This window comes from Babesia bigemina, assembly GCF_000981445.1.
Source record: "Babesia bigemina genome assembly Bbig001, chromosome : III".
Lineage (NCBI taxonomy): Eukaryota > Apicomplexa > Aconoidasida > Piroplasmida > Babesiidae > Babesia > Babesia bigemina.
The window spans coordinates 2,392,303-2,408,649 of record NC_027218.1 but is presented as its reverse complement, the minus strand read 5'-3'; the positions used below and the strand labels follow the sequence as shown (position 1 = coordinate 2,408,649).

The following is a 16,347-nucleotide window of genomic DNA, read 5'->3' as shown; positions in this document are numbered from 1 at the left end:
GAACTGTATATTCTAGTCTTTGGGTCAATGTGACAGGTTGATTTCCAGCATCACACGTTCCAATATCCGTATACACGGAAAGCTTTTTGCAGAGATCCACATTTTGAGACACGCTTTGCAATACTTCACGCTTCAAAAGGCCGATGAGCGGTAGGTGCAGCACTGGGTAGCACGGCTGTTGTAGGAATACGGGACGCCTGCTGAGTCCAAGGCCTTGTGGCCCGAGCAGATTGTACCAGATAAAGAGACCATCTTTTATTGCGGCAATTCATTCGATAACAAATGTCATTATTTGATCCCCACGAAGAAACATGGTGGCCCTGGTACGTGGCTGAACCTGTGCATTCGTAGGCCCTGTCAGTCGTTTTCTCGATATACACCGTAATTCGGCTATAAAAGGTCGTACAAGGGAATCATGAGTTATTCCAATAATGTCCGTCAAAGGCACGACGTGGAACACGCAGCAGGTACCAGCACTGTGAAGCTCTGGCCTGGTAGACGCAAAACAACCCAAGCCCAACGTAGCCACATGAAACACCATAGAATAATAAAGCAAAGATTCAAAAATTGGTACTGGTACTAACCGACCCGAGCAGGCATCAAAGGCATCATCGGATCAGTGATGGGCATTTCAACAACACCCATTATAGCATGACAGATGAGATGAAGTCAATAGAGTCCTAACGTGGAGATGTTTTGAAACCTGCCAACGGGACGGTCCAGTGTTGACATTGCTCGAACCTTTAGTTTTGCCACAAGAGTAAAGACATGACGGAGAACCCCTCTTCGGTGAATAATTAAGCTAGAATACTGGCATTTTAACGGTTTTACGTCGTTATAACTTCGTGCTAATACAACCAAGTGTCTGCTGCGATTCCGTTCCGCTGAAGATCCTCAGGCAATCGTCGTCTGACGGAAAGCATTTAATAAATGCGGCGCCTATACATGTGCAATTCAGCATGTATGTCATAGAGATCTTAGCTGTCAATTGTAGAGACGATTCGGTAATGCCCGTCAGAAGCGCTAATGCTCACGCGTTTCAACACTTCGAAAGGCACGTTATGTCACATTGGTAAATCGATCCGCGTTGTTCTATTTTTTAGCATTTTATCTGAGTACCAGTGTCATCTCAACAGCCTCAGTGATGAGAATCTCAAGGGTACTTCCGTTGCTGCCTCTTTGCATTCCGGGTTATAACACCACCGCTGCTTACAGACCCCAATCAATACGTTCCATAGAATATTCCACATATGGCAACATCGTTTGTGAAGTACCATCGCCGATGTGTAGATATCTAAACTCGTGTCTACATCTCCCGACCGCACAGGGTGGCACACACCCACTTACACACCCGTATTCGGTAGCGTCAAAACGTCCTTCCGCGTCGGCGGAGTCCCGAGTCCGGTGTTGGAATTGGCAATTTCCGCTGCCGATTTGCCATCTGGATGCCGTAGGTTGCCTGTGGTACCGGGAACTTGCGGGCGGTGCGACGCCTTGCCTTTCCTTCCTTGCTGGAGTGGCTTCCGAGCAACGAAACACGTGGTTGTCTAGCGGTCATACCACTATATGCACGTTAAGAGGCATATAAATCACGCTTACACGGCCGCCTGTGTAATGTCTGATCCAGTGAGTCAACATACATTGAGTAGCTGGTTTTCATGCGTGGCTCGTATTGAGCTTAGTACGCGACCTAAGTGTTAGACAAATACTGTGATTTAGTGGGAATAACAAGGGTAGCTTTGTCACAATGGTTGGAGGAGGTGACAGTGAACTTGGAGGTGTTGGTGAATCTTCACGAAACGCGCCTGACGGGAAAGACGGCGACACTAAGGCAGATAGAATTAAGGCAGACTATGGCACGTTTGGTCAGGTGTTGTACCACGTGGTGTCATTCACTGAGGGCTACGAGCAGCAGGTGTTGTACTTGTGCATGAGGATCTTCGAGTCAACTATGAGGTTCACCAAGAGTCAACTGACGATGCTGATGACCGTGTCCATCATGTCACGGTTGTGCTTCTCGCTCGTTTGGGGGTTGCTGGCGGACGCGTTTGAGACTAACCTGGTGATGTCTGCTGGGTTGTTATTCATGGGCATCGCCTCCATTCTGCTAAGCGCCACGTCACGATTTTCGTCGGTAGGTTGCAAGAGTTGAATGCGTCATACGTCTGCAGATCCTATTCCTCCGCTTTTTACACGGTGCCGCGTTTGGTTGTATATACCCAGTGCAGCAAAAGATCATCTCGGATGAAGATGATGAGCAGAGCGGTAACAGCAGCACGTTCACCCGTATTCATGCGCTGAATTGCATCGGCCGTATGCTGTGTGCCGCAATAACCACGGAGGCTGCTCAAAACATTTTGCTGGGATTTATCGGCTGGCGCGTGTCGTACATTGTGTTGGGCTACCTGTGGATTTCGGTTGGCATTGCGATTGTATTTGCAATGCATACTGACAGCGTACTAACCACTCCCTATGGATCCATGGACAAATTCATCAACCAAATATCCGGCGCTTTTAAAGCGGTTTTTACGAATTGGTCAGCATTCCTGTGTATATTCACGATGTTGATCGCGGAGGCTCCGATGTGCACGTTGCCTTACATTATCACCTACTTGGAGTACTTGGGAGTGTCTGACATGAAGGTTGGTATTGCGATTTTGGTCACGACGATTGGCGGCGCGGCAGGGACAGCTGCTGGTGGTATAGTCATAGAAAAAATTACAGGTATGCATAAAAAGTATGGTGAGCTAATAGCCGGAATTGTCGTGATGGGCGTGCGATTAATCGTTTGCGTTTTGTTTTTCGTGTCCCCGGCGCCAGATGGACGTCTGATGTGGTACCACTACATAGAGTTTGCGGTTCTCGGAGCGACTTTGGTCACGGTTGGTGGCGTAGATAGACCCATTATGAGAAAAGTCATTGAGGACAAGTACCAGGCTAGCGCATCAGCCATCATCCAGTGCATATCGGGTATCTCCATTAGCGTCAGTTTCGTCGAGATCTTCGCATACGTGTCAGAGAAGCTGCATGGTTACTCCCCGTCAACACAGGCAATTGATGACATGGACGCCGCTCTTAAAGATAACAACACCGAGGCTCTGAGGAAGTCGACCATGTACATGATCGTAATTGGATCGCTGCTCAACATTGCCTGTTATGGTGCCTTGTTTGCCACGTATAAAGAAGATAAGGAAAAAGTTGAAAAGGCGAATGTGGAAGTATGGGTGGAAAGAAAGGTAAGGCAAGAGAAGCGTGAAGCATTGAAGAAGACGAAAAAACAAGAAGAGGCAGTGGAAGGATCTGATGATTTATCAGGGTACACGGAAGCCTCAGAGCGGGCCAAACTTGAAGTAGAAATTCCAGCACCCCCACCGGAAGTAGACCGAATGGAACAGGTAGAGCAAACGCAACTACAAGGCGACAGGGGGCCGGAAATGACAGAGGAAGAGAGGAAAAATTATTTGAAAATCGCACAACCAAGTTGGCTAGAAGAAACATCTTCGCGTTATTCGGTGCGTTGAGCATGATACCTCGGCACACTATCGCTGCTCAACTATGCTGATCACACGGGTTATACGACGGTTATTGATATTCACCTCCCCATGTGCTTTACATGCTTTTGTTTTTTGACATCTGTAAGCGAAGCCAATCGACGAGGAATACTACTCTGCCAAATTCTAATTTGATTTACTGGGGATAGCTATTACCTTATACCTGTCAAACGAAGTTGGATAACAGCAGACACACTCGCTGTGTATAAATAGAAGAAAGGCTAGGGCGCCCTTCACTACAACACTAAGACGAAGTCTGTCTTGGACGATGCTGCTAAGAGAGTCTACGCTTAAACTTTTACAAACCAGTTGTGCTAAACTCGCAATTGGCGCAGCACATCTACACTATCAGCGTGCAGTTCAAGGGCGTGACTTCGCGTTCACTGGGCCAGTACCGGAACGCCTCGTCACATGCCCACCTGTAGCAGGCGCTCAAGGTGTTGAAGCAGAGCTTTAACTAGCGCCGGTGAGTTTACCGACGGCGGTTATTTAACGCTGTGACAGGCTTGTATGTCACGTCGGTTTCAGTTGAAATCCTGACCGACGCTTATGGCGACCGCTTTTTATAACACCCGTCTTCACGTGGATACCCGGTCGACATTGTTCATAGAGTCGTGACGTCACTCGAGCGTTTCAAGATCAGACGAAGGCTCTATCTGTTACGCCAAAATGCATTTTGTATACTACACGATATTTGGTAGGGCTGCATATCCGCGCCGCGATGCGTGCAGAGTTATACAATACCTATATGTTTTAATTGTAGCTGTAAATGTAGTTGTACACTTTGACCGCTGTAGTTATAGTCCTCCAAAAGATGGAACAGCGCTGCGACAGCACCTCATCGGTTATGCGCAGAGGAACCAAGTCAAATCGTGCCACTGCCAAGGGAACTTGGGCATGGACAATGAATGCATTTTTGGCGGAAACCGCAACAAAGGTGTTGACCGTAAAATCTGCTGTAAATTATGGGTAGCTGGTAGATCACCACTTAGGGAGTTTATGTCCCATCTATGTAAATGTAGTTATCAGGAAAGCTTCCTGACAAAATGCGGAACCATTCGTAGGATGAGGGAGCATCGGTATACCACCATTGCTGTTGCAACACACGGCTATGGCAAAATGCCAAGGGAACACCGAGGAGATGGACATCGATCCCTACTCCTTTTCCCCGTCCAAGGACCTCATGTAGCTTAGCGGGCTGCGTGGAATGTAAATATCGCAAAAGGTGTTATTTTACGGGATCAGCACCCAGCAGCATTCTATGTTCGTGCCACGGGATTATGGAAGTGCCATTCACAACGCTATCCAATATATTCCGGAAATCGCAAACCGTCACTCCAACGCATGGCAACATCACGCGGGCCATACAAGAGTGTATTCGTGCTGTAGCCGAAAGCAAATTACCAGCGTTACACAGAAACGAGTAGCAAGCAATTCTATACACAGGCTCAGCGCAGAGCAGTTGGAAAAACACATATCAAGCATTGAATGCAGTACAAACATATTAAAAACAACCGCACAGTTGCTTCATTTATTACATGCGTCTATCTGTTGATTGACGTATCGTATGACCCCGTCGAAAGTCGGTTGCGGGCCGAAGGTGAGCACTGTGCTATAGTCGTCGAACTTCGACACACCAACGTGGATAGCTTCTGGCGCCAAATGTGTCAAAGTCTTGGCCCACTCCGCAACTTCGTCGTAGGTAACCCTTTTCGTGCCGTACTTGGTCATAAACTCCGCCAGCCACTCGATGCGCAACACCGGCGGCGATGTGTCCGCGATTGAGAGGTCCACAAGAGCGTTCACGAAACGACGAACATCCTTCCAGTATGACACATCATGCTCTTTTGGCTTGACACTGTTGGCACTCTCAGTGGCGAGACGCTTAGCGCTCTCCCTAATGCGGCGCATACCTGGTGTGTCGAGCAGCTCCGTGTCCATGGGCAACATGGGTGTCTCTCGCATCCTCTTAGTGGAGAGGCCCACGTAACGTGTCGAGTCGCTCTCGTAATGACTGTTGAAGGACTTGTTTGACGCACTGTCGGGTGAACGGAGCATGCAACTTGTGGTAAAGTGCTCGTTCTCATGTGGCCGCCGATTGGTGCTGAGCAATGCCGTCGATCGCGTCGGGTTAGTTTCAGCGCATTGTGACATCCTTGAAGCGGATCGCGAAGGTGTTGACATGGGAGCAAGCATAGCGTTATCCGTCACGAGACTTCCGCACTGCTTCGTTGGCAGGGCCGCCATCGGAATAGGCAGGGCCATTTCTGGAACAAACCCATCACACGACCCCCTTCCCTGCACGTGTTCCGCCTCACAGCGTGCCAACCACGCACACATGATGCTCTTGAATGCTAAGCACGTACTTTCGAAGTCGCTGTTCGACGAGCATACTTTCCCGTCCTGCCGGTGGATTCTCACTTGTACGTCGCTGACCAAATCCCCGCGACACTCCTCGTATTCGTTTTTATACCGCCTTCGCACCGACTCACTTATACGGACCCACTTCAGCGTTACTAGGTTTGGCGCCATCCAGGCCATCTGCCTAAGTTGATCCATCGTGAAGGCTTTCCTCGACATCCGCTGCACCATGAGTTGCACCACCTTGAAGTAGGGGCGATCACTGCGCATTGACGACCTCCTGATAAATGTGCACATGTTTTTGAAGTGCTTGTAGAGAGTGCCCATTTGCGCCCCCATTTTGGCTTCGGAGAACATATCCTTCGGCACCCTTGCGTATGCCATGGGATTTACCTCCTCCTTTCGCATGTCTTCAAGTCTTGCGCCTCCGAAGGCGTCGAGGTCGGTGGCATACCCAGTTCCAAACATGGCCTGAACGTATCTGTTGGGTGTGCTTGACGCATGAACCCCGGTTGAGCGACCCGGTGTGCTTATAGGACTCGCGTTGTTCCACTGTGTGTATGACGAGCATAAGGATGCGGGCTGCGTCGAGTCATATACGCAGTCAGATTGCGATGTTGACAGCATCGTGTTGAAGCTGCGTATTGGTGTCTGGGTCGCCAGCATGTCGTCGTCGTCCAGGTCGCCGCCAACAAACCCATTTGCTCTATCTTCTAATCTGTCAGTCCAACAGCGTGATGATCCGAGTACCTTCAATGACCGTTCCACCTCTTCGTCGTCGGGATATTTGCGCATCTTGGCGCTCCGCACCGAGTTCGCCAGAATTGGGTTCTTCACCAAATCGTCACTCACGTTCACATACGTGTCGTTGTCATTCCTTCCTATAGTACGCATTAACAAGTGACGCGAGTCTGTTTCCCGCTTCTTCCACCTTGACGGTGTCCTCACCGATGTGCCTCGAAATGGCGTTACCTCCGAGGACATGCATTCGTTTTTGTTCGCTACTTCGCCGAATAACGTTCCCGAATCGGATTCCGCGTTGGAAACATCCAAACGGGATGAATTAGACAACAGTTGTTGCCTCCACTGGACGCGCTCTCTCATGGACATTGTAGGCGATCTACTACTCGCCTCCTCAATGCCAGGAAGCGGCACAGATGGCGAAGCGTACTTGCTCCGCAACTTAGGAGTGCCCAGTTTAACGTCAACTGCATGTGGCGGCATTATAAAATCTTCCGCCGTAAATTCCTCAAATGTGCCTTCACCTCGGGGTCCGCACAGCGGCGTTGTAGGTTGGTCGAGTTGCTCCGTGGATGCGATAACTTCGTCCACGGCGTCGCGCACACACTTCGTTGCGTCTTCTTCGATGTGAAAGGAGGTTTGACCCTCCGCGAGGAACGCGTTGGGTGGCAACAGACACTCCATGGTCCTCGCTCAGGTACACCGCTGCACGTGCAACCTTTGTTGCCCTTAGACAACGCGTAATACGACACACACTCTAATTATTTTGTCCCGCAGCACGTCTTGAAGCGGAAGGAGCCTGTCTAGTTAGGCGAATCCAGCCAACGTACAGGCGGCTCGGCTGACGGTATGGCAGAGCCCTTCCAACAAGTTAACAGACCATTACTCCTCATCAGTTGAATAACGTGTAATATTTAGCGTTGGAATCCATATAAAACGGCCGAGCTTCCCGCACATTACAACGTCAGAGTCCCCATAGCTCCGTTGGCACGCTGTACTAGACACGCGTACTCGAGCCTTTCAGCTGCAGCTATCGAATGTCGAATTACCAGAGCAAAATTATCCGTGTAAGTGTCGCCTAAGCGAGAATAAAGTTCGTTGACGAGCTATTCTTAAAGCGACAAGCCCCTCAGTCAGCGACGAAGGAAGCCGATGTGGTTACCGGCAGCACCGGTGTTCTCTGCTGGTTGTACACGTTGTATGCGATATGCTCGTCATCGGCTGCCCACGTGATGCTGGTTGGTAGGTTCTGGTCGCAGAATGAGCAGCTGAGCGTGAGCGACGGAAGGTTGAAGACCTTGATAAGGTTTCCATACGTACCTACGGCGACGAATGTGTCTGATGTGTTCACCGTTATGGTGGTTGGGACCTGGTCGATGAGGATGGAAGAAACCACTGTTTCAGTGGCGACGTCCCAAACTAGCAGTTGCTTGTCCATGGCGACAGTGCATATTTTGTTCGCGGATTTCGCATGGTGTCCATACTGCCACGACGCTGCGATGATGCTTTTGGTGTGTGCCCTGAGCGACGTTACGCCTCCCTGCAGGCCATGGCCGTCTGGCTTGTATATTTTGAGCGTTTCCGTGCTATCGAGCATTGCCAGACACTTCCCTGTAGGTCCCCACTCCATGAATTGCGGATTAGATTGCACGGCATCCTGCAGGATTGCGCTCGCGTTTGTGGCAGTGTTATATATGCGAACTGTCGCATCTGCGCTGGCTGCGGCGAACACGTCGTGGTCCCTCCAGTCTATCTCCGTCACCACGGCGCCCTGGTTGTACACCGTGACGTGGTGGATGCCATTTTCTATCTTGAACACTTGGATGTTGCCCGCCGCGTCTCCCGCAGCCAATTTGCATACGGTGTTCACATCATCAGTGTCGTTCCAAAATCGCCGGTTTCCTGAAAATGCCACCGCCGTTATCGGTGCTCTGCCTAGCCTGCCTCCGCACATCCGGCGGCCTTTTTTGTCCCAGATGACAACTGCGCCTGTTTCGTATCCCGTGCAGAGCGCGTGACCGTCGTACCGCCACCTGAGGCAGGTGCCTACGCCCGCCGGACCGCCGTCCGTTTCGGTGAGTTTAGCGACGGTTGGCACGATCTCGCAAGTCTTGATTTTCCCCACCTTCGAAATGTCGTACAGGGCCGGCGGCGCCCCCTCCACTCTGCGCTCGCATGTCGGCGCGTATCAACGTCACTCACCTCTTTGCGATGTATCCCGGTACGGCGGGGTTAAACTGCGCACTCGCTGCTGCGCCCAAAGGCCCGTAATCCATCAGACACATGTAGCCGGACACCTGCCACCTGTCGGCCAGTCTCCTCTGCGGCGGTCCCACGTATATGGGTGGGATCTGAGCCAGCGCGCTTCCATCCTGAGACTCGCCACGGTCATTTGCCATGTCTGCATTGATATGACTAAATATACAATCGGTACATGTGTCAGGTATGCCATCGTTCTGCATTTTACAAACTCCATAGGATATCTGTGAACGCCGTGATGAGGCACGCTGCCGATTGCAACCACCCGGTGCCAGTCATGTCGACCACTGTCACATACATAGACACATACGTACGTACAACCGTTATAACGCAAGTATTGTGAACTGAACGTACCTGAATGTCTGCCTGGCGACGCATTGCAGGTGCTTTTGTGTCCATGACGGGCAACCTCGCGTGCCAGCTCGTTTTGCTCTGCAGCGAGGAGCATCGTTTCCTTGATGGGCAGGCCATTCTGTTGCCCCAGTTTGCGGAAGCACGCGTGTTTCCGAAAGAACGAGAAGGGCTCCTCGCACACGATTTGTTCGCCGGTGAGGTCGTCAGTGTGGTACTCGAGGTAGATGTAAATCATGGCCTTCTGCATGAAGGATACTAGCGCGTTCGGCGGCAGCTTGTCCGCATGGTTGTTGTAGTATGGATTCCGCTGTATCTCCGCCTCCTTGCTGAAAGAGAAGGCCGTGTGGCTGTACCTGCGCACCGCTTAGTCTGCTGTGTGAGCATTTGGCCGTCACGCCGGGTCCGCGCGGCCGAGTTCTGCTGCGCCCGTAACTCACCCGTTCTCTATGAGGTACCGGTAGACCAGAAGGTTGATATCGTCCGACGACAGGTTGATCTTCATCCTGCCGCGTGGTTGTCCGCTGGCACGGCACGGCGTCAGACAGCGACCGCAGGCGCCACTCCAGCAGCGCACCCTGACACCCACAAACGCCCAGAAATGTAAACTCGAACCTGTGCTTACTTCAATGTGCATCGCCGTAGCCCACCACCCACAATCGGCACACGGGCGAGGTGCAGTATGGCTTTTACACTAACGGGATGATTTACTTATTATAATTCCATTTCGTATACACAAACAATATAGATAAGTTGCTTAGTATGGATAGAAGTTTCATCGTTAAGTAACACTGCTAGTCTACATTGGTTGTGTGCCGCGTGATTCCATTGACGGTTCTTCTTATCCTCCTTTCCTGCTACAATGACGGACACTGAGGTGTCGAAGCGAACACTCGAAGCTGATGGCGGTTAGTTGTGAATTACAATCGTTTATGTTTGTTCCAGATGAGGGTGGTGTTTCCAAGAAGCGTTTGGTGACTGACTCTTCGAGCGTTGAAGTCGTTGAAACTCTTTTGGGCAAATCCCGCGTCACAGATGAAGAGTTCAAGGTTGTATTATCGCACGCAACTCCAGAACAGCGTCTGAGGTTCATTCAGCGCCAGATTGGCCACTACTTGTCCAATGAGAACCTGAGCCGTGACAACTTTTACCACCAAAAGTTTACCGAAGACAGCTCGAAAGCGGGTGTTGAGGTGGGCTTATAATCTAACTATAATGAGAAATACTGCAGAATGTGCTGGAGCTAAAGTACATTTTGAGCGCCAAAAGGATGCTAGACATCAAGGCCACCTCCGAAGATGTGAAGTCCGCACTGGACGCCAATCCACTGCCTGGCATCAGTTTGGAAGAGATTTCTGGCACACTGTACGTGCGCAAGAACGACGGTCTACCTCGTTTCGAGGGCAGGAAGTTGTTTGAAAAGAAAAAGAAGTTCGGTGAAACGCACGACACCTATCACGCGGCCGGACCCATCCTGTTCATTTCCAACGTTCCCGAGAGCGTTCGTGAATGGACCCCGGTGAAAGAAGCCCTGCAAAAGGACAAGCAGGTTTGTTTGTTGTTAGCCGTACTATATAGTGTTTTAGGTGCGGGTTCGCTTCATTTCCCCCGTCTCCGACAATGGGACCTGTTTCGCCTGGGTGAACAAATCTCCGGAAGTCATGACGGCTGTGAAGGAGCTTGCGCCGGAATTGGAAGGAGCTGTATTACATGTTTCGCTGGTTGACAGCGAAGAGAGGTACAAGGAGTTCATTTCTACCCTCAAACCCAGCATATTGAGCTCTCGCAACAAGGAACTGCAGCGCATCCATTCGGAGATAATGTCGTCTCCTTTGGAAATCAACGGTCTGGTGATCAGGAACTTCGGGTCTATCCGCCCTCTGTTGAACGGCGTCCTCGAGTCGTCTGACCACGGTACTGCGATTGCTGTTGACTCACAGGCCGGAGTGCTGGTGGGTTTCTTTGCCTACCATATCAAAGTTTGTAGTTGAAATTCGTTCTGGACTTCCACCCACGTGCCTACGAGAAGCTGTGTAAGAGCCACAGATCGCTGGTTGGCTTCGAGATAGCCGTTGGTGCGTTCAAAGAGGGCTCCAAAAAGAAGTGTTTCCTGGTCATCACCAAGGACAACAACAGCGGCAAGGAGTACAAGGAGGTGGGTTAAGCTCCGTTATGAATTCTGCATTGTCACTAGGACTTTTCCATCAGCAAGTGTCTGGAGTGTCTCCGGGTGATGGCGCACACGATTCCGAAGACTGAAAAGCGCGATTTCATCAAATCGCTATCTGTTACAAGCCCATGAGATTTATTGCTGTGACCGAGTTATTTGGCGTCAAACCGCGTTAAGTAAAATGAGTTTATATCAAATATTTGTGCCACCGTGGGATGGTTTTGTGCTATTGCCTATATCATTTTATCTTGCCAACAATAATCCACTCAACATTTTGCAACTAATGAAGCAAGAATGCCTGCAGCGCCAACTTTTCCGGCTGCGACGTTGTTGTGCGTGCACATGTAAGGTAGGATTCCTGTTGTAGCGGTAATCTGTGCGCGTTCACGCCCCCTATTCTGTTGTTATTAACGTATTTGTTTACCAAGAGTGCCGATGGACCTTCTTTATGGATCGAAACGCAGTTAAACGTGTTACGTGTGTGTGGAATGTGTAGAGCGACGCTGTCTACCTAGGCGTCGGTAGACTGCTATCTGCCAATTTCCGGCATCATTATACGTCACAGAAGTGTGTGTCAGTACTGCCGCACGATGTCTGGATTACCTGCTGCCTTCCGTCGTCTGCAGCTGGGCGGCGGTAAAGACGACGAACTGCCACGAAAGGTGAGTTGTACCCTATTTGTACAGTCTGCGACTGATTCGTCGCATTTCTATGGTTAGACAACCGCTTCATGATACTGCAGCCTCGCTTTCGTAATACCGTCGCGCCAGTACGCCCGCAGTTGCACGGTGATTCGGTAAGTCGGCCTGACTGCCATTACATGGACGCAGTATATGACCCGAGTCGACGTGGAAGACCACATAGTTCCTCTGTGGGAGCATGTATCGCAGGAGGAGGCTGAGTCGGTGGATCGGGCTTCGGCCGATGTCGCGCTGGAGTACCGCTACAGCCTAGAGAGCTTCATCCAACGTTCTTCCATTACGAGTGAAGTCACGGTGTCATCTTATGCCGACGACTTCAGTCGTTTATCCGAGTCGGAAGTGGAGGAAAACGATATACGCGGCGTTTATTTGGGCGATTTACCCAACATCCGTGTCAAACCCGGCGTGCTTGACCCGGAGGCGCATCCTGTATGCGTCGAGGGGGTAACCATCCACGGAGGCACTGTGGAATGCGTGGATATGTCCCCATATCGCGAACAGTTCGCGGTTCTAGACTACGAGTGGTGAGTGCCAATCTCTGCATGTCACAGGCTGCAGGTTTCTAGGTCTGGACTACAATTGCGCAGATCGGTATGACCCCGATTGCGTCGGCAGAGGTCCCACGTTTATGCTGCCATTCGATGCCGTGGGGAAATATGTATTCTGCCGAGCCCATCGCCGGGTGGAGCACCAGGCCGTCGACGAGTTCAGCAAGCCCAAAGTGGGCGTGTACGACCCGCACGTATCCGCTGCCACCAAGGCCGGCTACGTCCCACACCCTCAGTTCTACGTGAGTCAGTACGGTTAGGTGCACATGTGAGGTCAGGAGGTATCGAGTTGGTGCGTAGCTGGACCTGTGTCCATGTCTGACGAGTGGTCACTGCAGATCCTCGAAAGCCTCGCTCAGGGCTCCTATCGCACGGAAGCGCAGCTGCATTTCGACGACGACCTCTCACGCGGCGTTGTGTCGTCACCGGGTGAGAATGGTGGCCGTATCGAATTGACGGTGGACTTCAACGGCGTCACGTTGAAGGATCGAGATTCACAACAGACAGAGTCGTGCTCTGTAACAAACATGCGGAAGGTGTACAATTCTCGTGTGTTTGGAGGTGATGGAGGCGTTGCGTCGTTGGAATTTGCGGACTTTGAGGTGAGTACACCGAGGCGCAACCGACAGATGTGTAGGTGGAAGAGGCTGGCAAATCGACAAACGGATTGCTTCTTAGCATACACAAGTGCAGCCCGTTGGTGTGTTACGTATTTTTGAAGTTCACCGACGACTGGAAATGTCTGTTTACTCTTTTCATCCTCTCAAGCTTTCGCTGCCAGAAGGTGAGCGATGTGCTCCCGTGTCTCACGTTTTGCAGGCTCTAGGCTGTGACACCGAGTACTGGAACTCCAAACTCGTTGACGCGGACGTGTTTAGCGTTCGCGAGCTGTTCCGAGAATCCGTATTTCTCTGACTGCCGGCGCGCGTATGCATCCGGGTGCTTCGTATAGACAACGCGTTCCCGGAGGGTGTAAGCACCGTCGAACATTTGAAAGACACCGAAGCGCAACCAGAGACGCTAATATCTCCCGTCTGTGATGGGAGGATACACTGTGTCAGTGTGTCACGTTTCCCTTGGGGTGTGGCAGTGATGCCTAGCTTGGTGACGCCTTGATGGACGCGCTTAGTTTAGACATTTCACAAGCCGTGGAGGCGTCTGTGACGCCCTCCCCCGCTCAGAGCTCTCAGCGCTCGTCGCCCCGCCGGATGGCGACCTACACATCGTTCCTGCCGAGGCGGACCACTTCGGTGCCAGCGGATAATGACACAGACCCGCTTATTTGCAGTCAAGATCGCAATTTGAGTTCCGCGCGTGTTCGCGCGAAATCGGCTTCTGCTGTGAAGCCGACTTCGTCGGGTACCTCATTCATTCACTGCCTACCTGTGGTGGTGGTGGTCGCGAGCTTAGCCACTGCCTACACGATCTTCGTCTTCTATCATCTCAAGCCAGCCATCGAGGATGACGTAAGCCATTTGGGAGTGCTGAGCAACAAAACGGTCGCCATCTTGCTCAGCACTAGCATCTCCTGTCTAATGTTCCTGTTGAACTACATCCTGTGCGCCACTGTCGACCCTGGGCGTGTGCCTGAAACGTTGGACTGGTGCATGTACCCGGGCAGTGAAAAGCGCGCTCCGCCGACAGTATGCGAGACCACGAAGTCCGGAGATCGTCGTTCGTGCAAGTGGTGTTCCGTTTACAAGCCGGACCGGGCCCACCACTGCTCAACATGTGGCCGCTGCGTGCTGAAGATGGACCACCATTGCCTGTGGGTGAATAACTGCATCGGTTGGGCCAACCACAAGTTCTTTTTCTTGTCTGTCTTCTACGCTGTTGTCCTCTCTGGCCTGGTCTCCACCTTCTCTTACCCCACCGTGCGCCATGTGATGAGGAATCCAGTGGTTAGTTTTGGTTGTGTTCGTATAAATTCGTGTTGTCTGCGTCACATGTATTTCCTGCTGAGTGCAAAGATTGAAATGTGTTATATATGTTGCGTTGTGATGCTTTCAATGCGGTGCAGGTTCCAACAAAACAGTACATTGCGCTGATCGTTGGCGAGGCAATATCGATCTTGGCGTTTGTACTTTGCAGTATTTTTTTGATCTTCCATATCTGGTTGATGTGCGAGGCGTACACTACGCTCGACATCTGCGAGAAGGGGACGTACAGTTGCATGTGGCTGGACCGTTCCATCTGGTCGGGCACGTTGTACGAGAACATCTCCTGCGTCCTGGGCAGAAACCCGCTCTTCTGGCTCTTGCCAATCGACGATCGCATAGGCGATGGTCTGACTTTCACCCCGCACATTACGTCAGATGACACTGACGAGTCGTACGACGAGAACTCGACGTTCATCAAGATGGCCCGAGAGACCAAGCAGTTTGAGCCTATTCTGGACGTTTGAGCTTCGTATATTACCACAAGATTCTGCAGTCACGAATGTTAAGATTTAATGTATATAAGTTTTATCGTTTGTCTGTGCCATTGCAGCACTGTTGCGCCGCAGGTTACTTTGCGCCGTTAAGGCGGCACTGTACATGTTCAACGCTTTAGCCCCGTGTTGTTTCGATAGTGGTGGCGTTAAGTTGTTGCAATCATGTTTCCCCGAACAGGACCTTGATCTTTTGCGTGACGGAGTCCTTGTTGGGGTCATACGCTTGCTCCTTGCTGGGTATCTCTATGATGGCGGGGATTGGCCCAGAGTGGAGGTCTATCGCGGTTCTGATCTGCTCCGCAATGTGCTGGTTGATGATGATGATGCCACAGTCCCGTCGATCCTTGTATTCATTAAAGGTCTGCTCAATCTCTTGCTTGCCCACTTCTGCAACGGGATGTTAGGTCGCATCTCAATCAGCTAGGACTCACTGGCTGTGATGATTTTGTAGTTAGTGCGCCCCAATCCATCCTTGCTGCCTATTCCAGCCATCAGAAATCCGACCACGGTGTCCTACGTAAAAGTTTACGTCACGGTCTGCTTTGCCTTACCTCATCGCCGATGATGTAGACTTTCGCCTCGGTGAGCTCCTTGAGGCGGTGCATGGTTGCGATTTGTGTGAAATGTGTGTCCTTCAAGCCGGATTTGATCTCTCGGATCACAGTTGACGGGTACTTCGGATGCCGTATCGACGCGCCAATACACCTCGTGGCGTTTAACTGTCGATGATACCGGCCAGACAACAATAATTTAGTAACGGGTTATAAATACCGTCTAAAAATCCTTGTGCAGCAAACGTGCCCAAACTGTCAGCACGGTCCGCGACGCAGGTCACAACTACACCTCCGACACCCGGACAGCGGCCGTAACTGGTGACTCCGAAGAGCAAGAAATTGTAATTTATCTATAAGGCAAGCTTGTATAAGTGCTTTAATAGTGCGCGTGAGCTCAGCGAGTATACACTTGTGAGTGCAAGGTGGTTTTATGTTTTTTGCAACAACTTTGCCGCAATATATTTTAGACACCACTTAACGAGGCCTTAGGCACATCTTAGGTGAATACGTTCGCCAGTGGGAATGTGTGTGAAAACGTTGATACGGAATCCCACTTGTTCCATTTGTGTTTGGATTCGTGGTCCAGCTCAGTTATCTGAGGCGTAATGTCATAGTGACGGTTTGCCGTATCATCATCGCTGGTAATAGACGTATATTTTGTTGCAGTCTTCGGGTTA

The 16,347-nt window shown here is 51.0% G+C and overlaps 7 protein-coding genes across 7 annotated transcripts; 4 read left to right on the top strand and 3 right to left on the bottom strand.

Annotated features, from left to right (window-relative positions):
* Nucleotides 1–1,747: 1,747 nt before the first annotated feature.
* BBBOND_0309630 (hypothetical protein) lies at nt 1,748–3,521 on the top strand (the record flags this gene model as incomplete). The annotated part of the gene is made up of 2 exons (XM_012913792.1): nt 1,748–2,134; nt 2,229–3,521. 2 exons carry the CDS (start codon nt 1,748–1,750, stop codon nt 3,519–3,521), a joined length of 1,680 nt encoding a protein of 559 aa, XP_012769246.1.
* Nucleotides 3,522–5,078: 1,557 nt separating this feature from the next.
* Nucleotides 5,079–7,337, bottom strand: BBBOND_0309620 (hypothetical protein; the record flags this gene model as incomplete). The annotated part of the gene is made up of 1 exon (XM_012913791.1): nt 5,079–7,337. One exon carries the CDS (start codon nt 7,335–7,337, stop codon nt 5,079–5,081), a length of 2,259 nt encoding a protein of 752 aa, XP_012769245.1.
* Nucleotides 7,338–7,782: 445 nt separating this feature from the next.
* On the bottom strand, nt 7,783–9,768 carry BBBOND_0309610 (LisH domain/WD40 REPEAT PROTEIN, putative; the record flags this gene model as incomplete). Its single annotated transcript, XM_012913790.1, has 4 exons — nt 7,783–8,818; nt 8,856–9,136; nt 9,322–9,619; nt 9,704–9,768. 4 exons carry the CDS (start codon nt 9,766–9,768, stop codon nt 7,783–7,785), a joined length of 1,680 nt encoding a protein of 559 aa, XP_012769244.1.
* Nucleotides 9,769–10,125: 357 nt separating this feature from the next.
* Nucleotides 10,126–11,565, top strand: BBBOND_0309600 (hypothetical protein, conserved; the record flags this gene model as incomplete). Its single annotated transcript, XM_012913789.1, has 6 exons — nt 10,126–10,171; nt 10,209–10,456; nt 10,495–10,812; nt 10,850–11,215; nt 11,251–11,418; nt 11,458–11,565. 6 exons carry the CDS (start codon nt 10,126–10,128, stop codon nt 11,563–11,565), a joined length of 1,254 nt encoding a protein of 417 aa, XP_012769243.1.
* A 458-nt stretch (nt 11,566–12,023) lies between these two features.
* BBBOND_0309590 (hypothetical protein, conserved) lies at nt 12,024–13,597 on the top strand (the record flags this gene model as incomplete). Its single annotated transcript, XM_012913788.1, has 6 exons — nt 12,024–12,095; nt 12,264–12,658; nt 12,693–12,924; nt 13,021–13,284; nt 13,320–13,466; nt 13,502–13,597. 6 exons carry the CDS (start codon nt 12,024–12,026, stop codon nt 13,595–13,597), a joined length of 1,206 nt encoding a protein of 401 aa, XP_012769242.1.
* Nucleotides 13,598–13,797: 200 nt separating this feature from the next.
* Nucleotides 13,798–15,086, top strand: BBBOND_0309580 (DHHC zinc finger domain containing protein, putative; the record flags this gene model as incomplete). Its single annotated transcript, XM_012913787.1, has 2 exons — nt 13,798–14,583; nt 14,703–15,086. 2 exons carry the CDS (start codon nt 13,798–13,800, stop codon nt 15,084–15,086), a joined length of 1,170 nt encoding a protein of 389 aa, XP_012769241.1.
* Nucleotides 15,087–15,276: 190 nt separating this feature from the next.
* Nucleotides 15,277–15,721, bottom strand: BBBOND_0309570 (vacuolar ATP synthase subunit F, putative; the record flags this gene model as incomplete). Its single annotated transcript, XM_012913786.1, has 3 exons — nt 15,277–15,503; nt 15,548–15,629; nt 15,668–15,721. 3 exons carry the CDS (start codon nt 15,719–15,721, stop codon nt 15,277–15,279), a joined length of 363 nt encoding a protein of 120 aa, XP_012769240.1.
* Nucleotides 15,722–16,347: the final 626 nt, after the last annotated feature.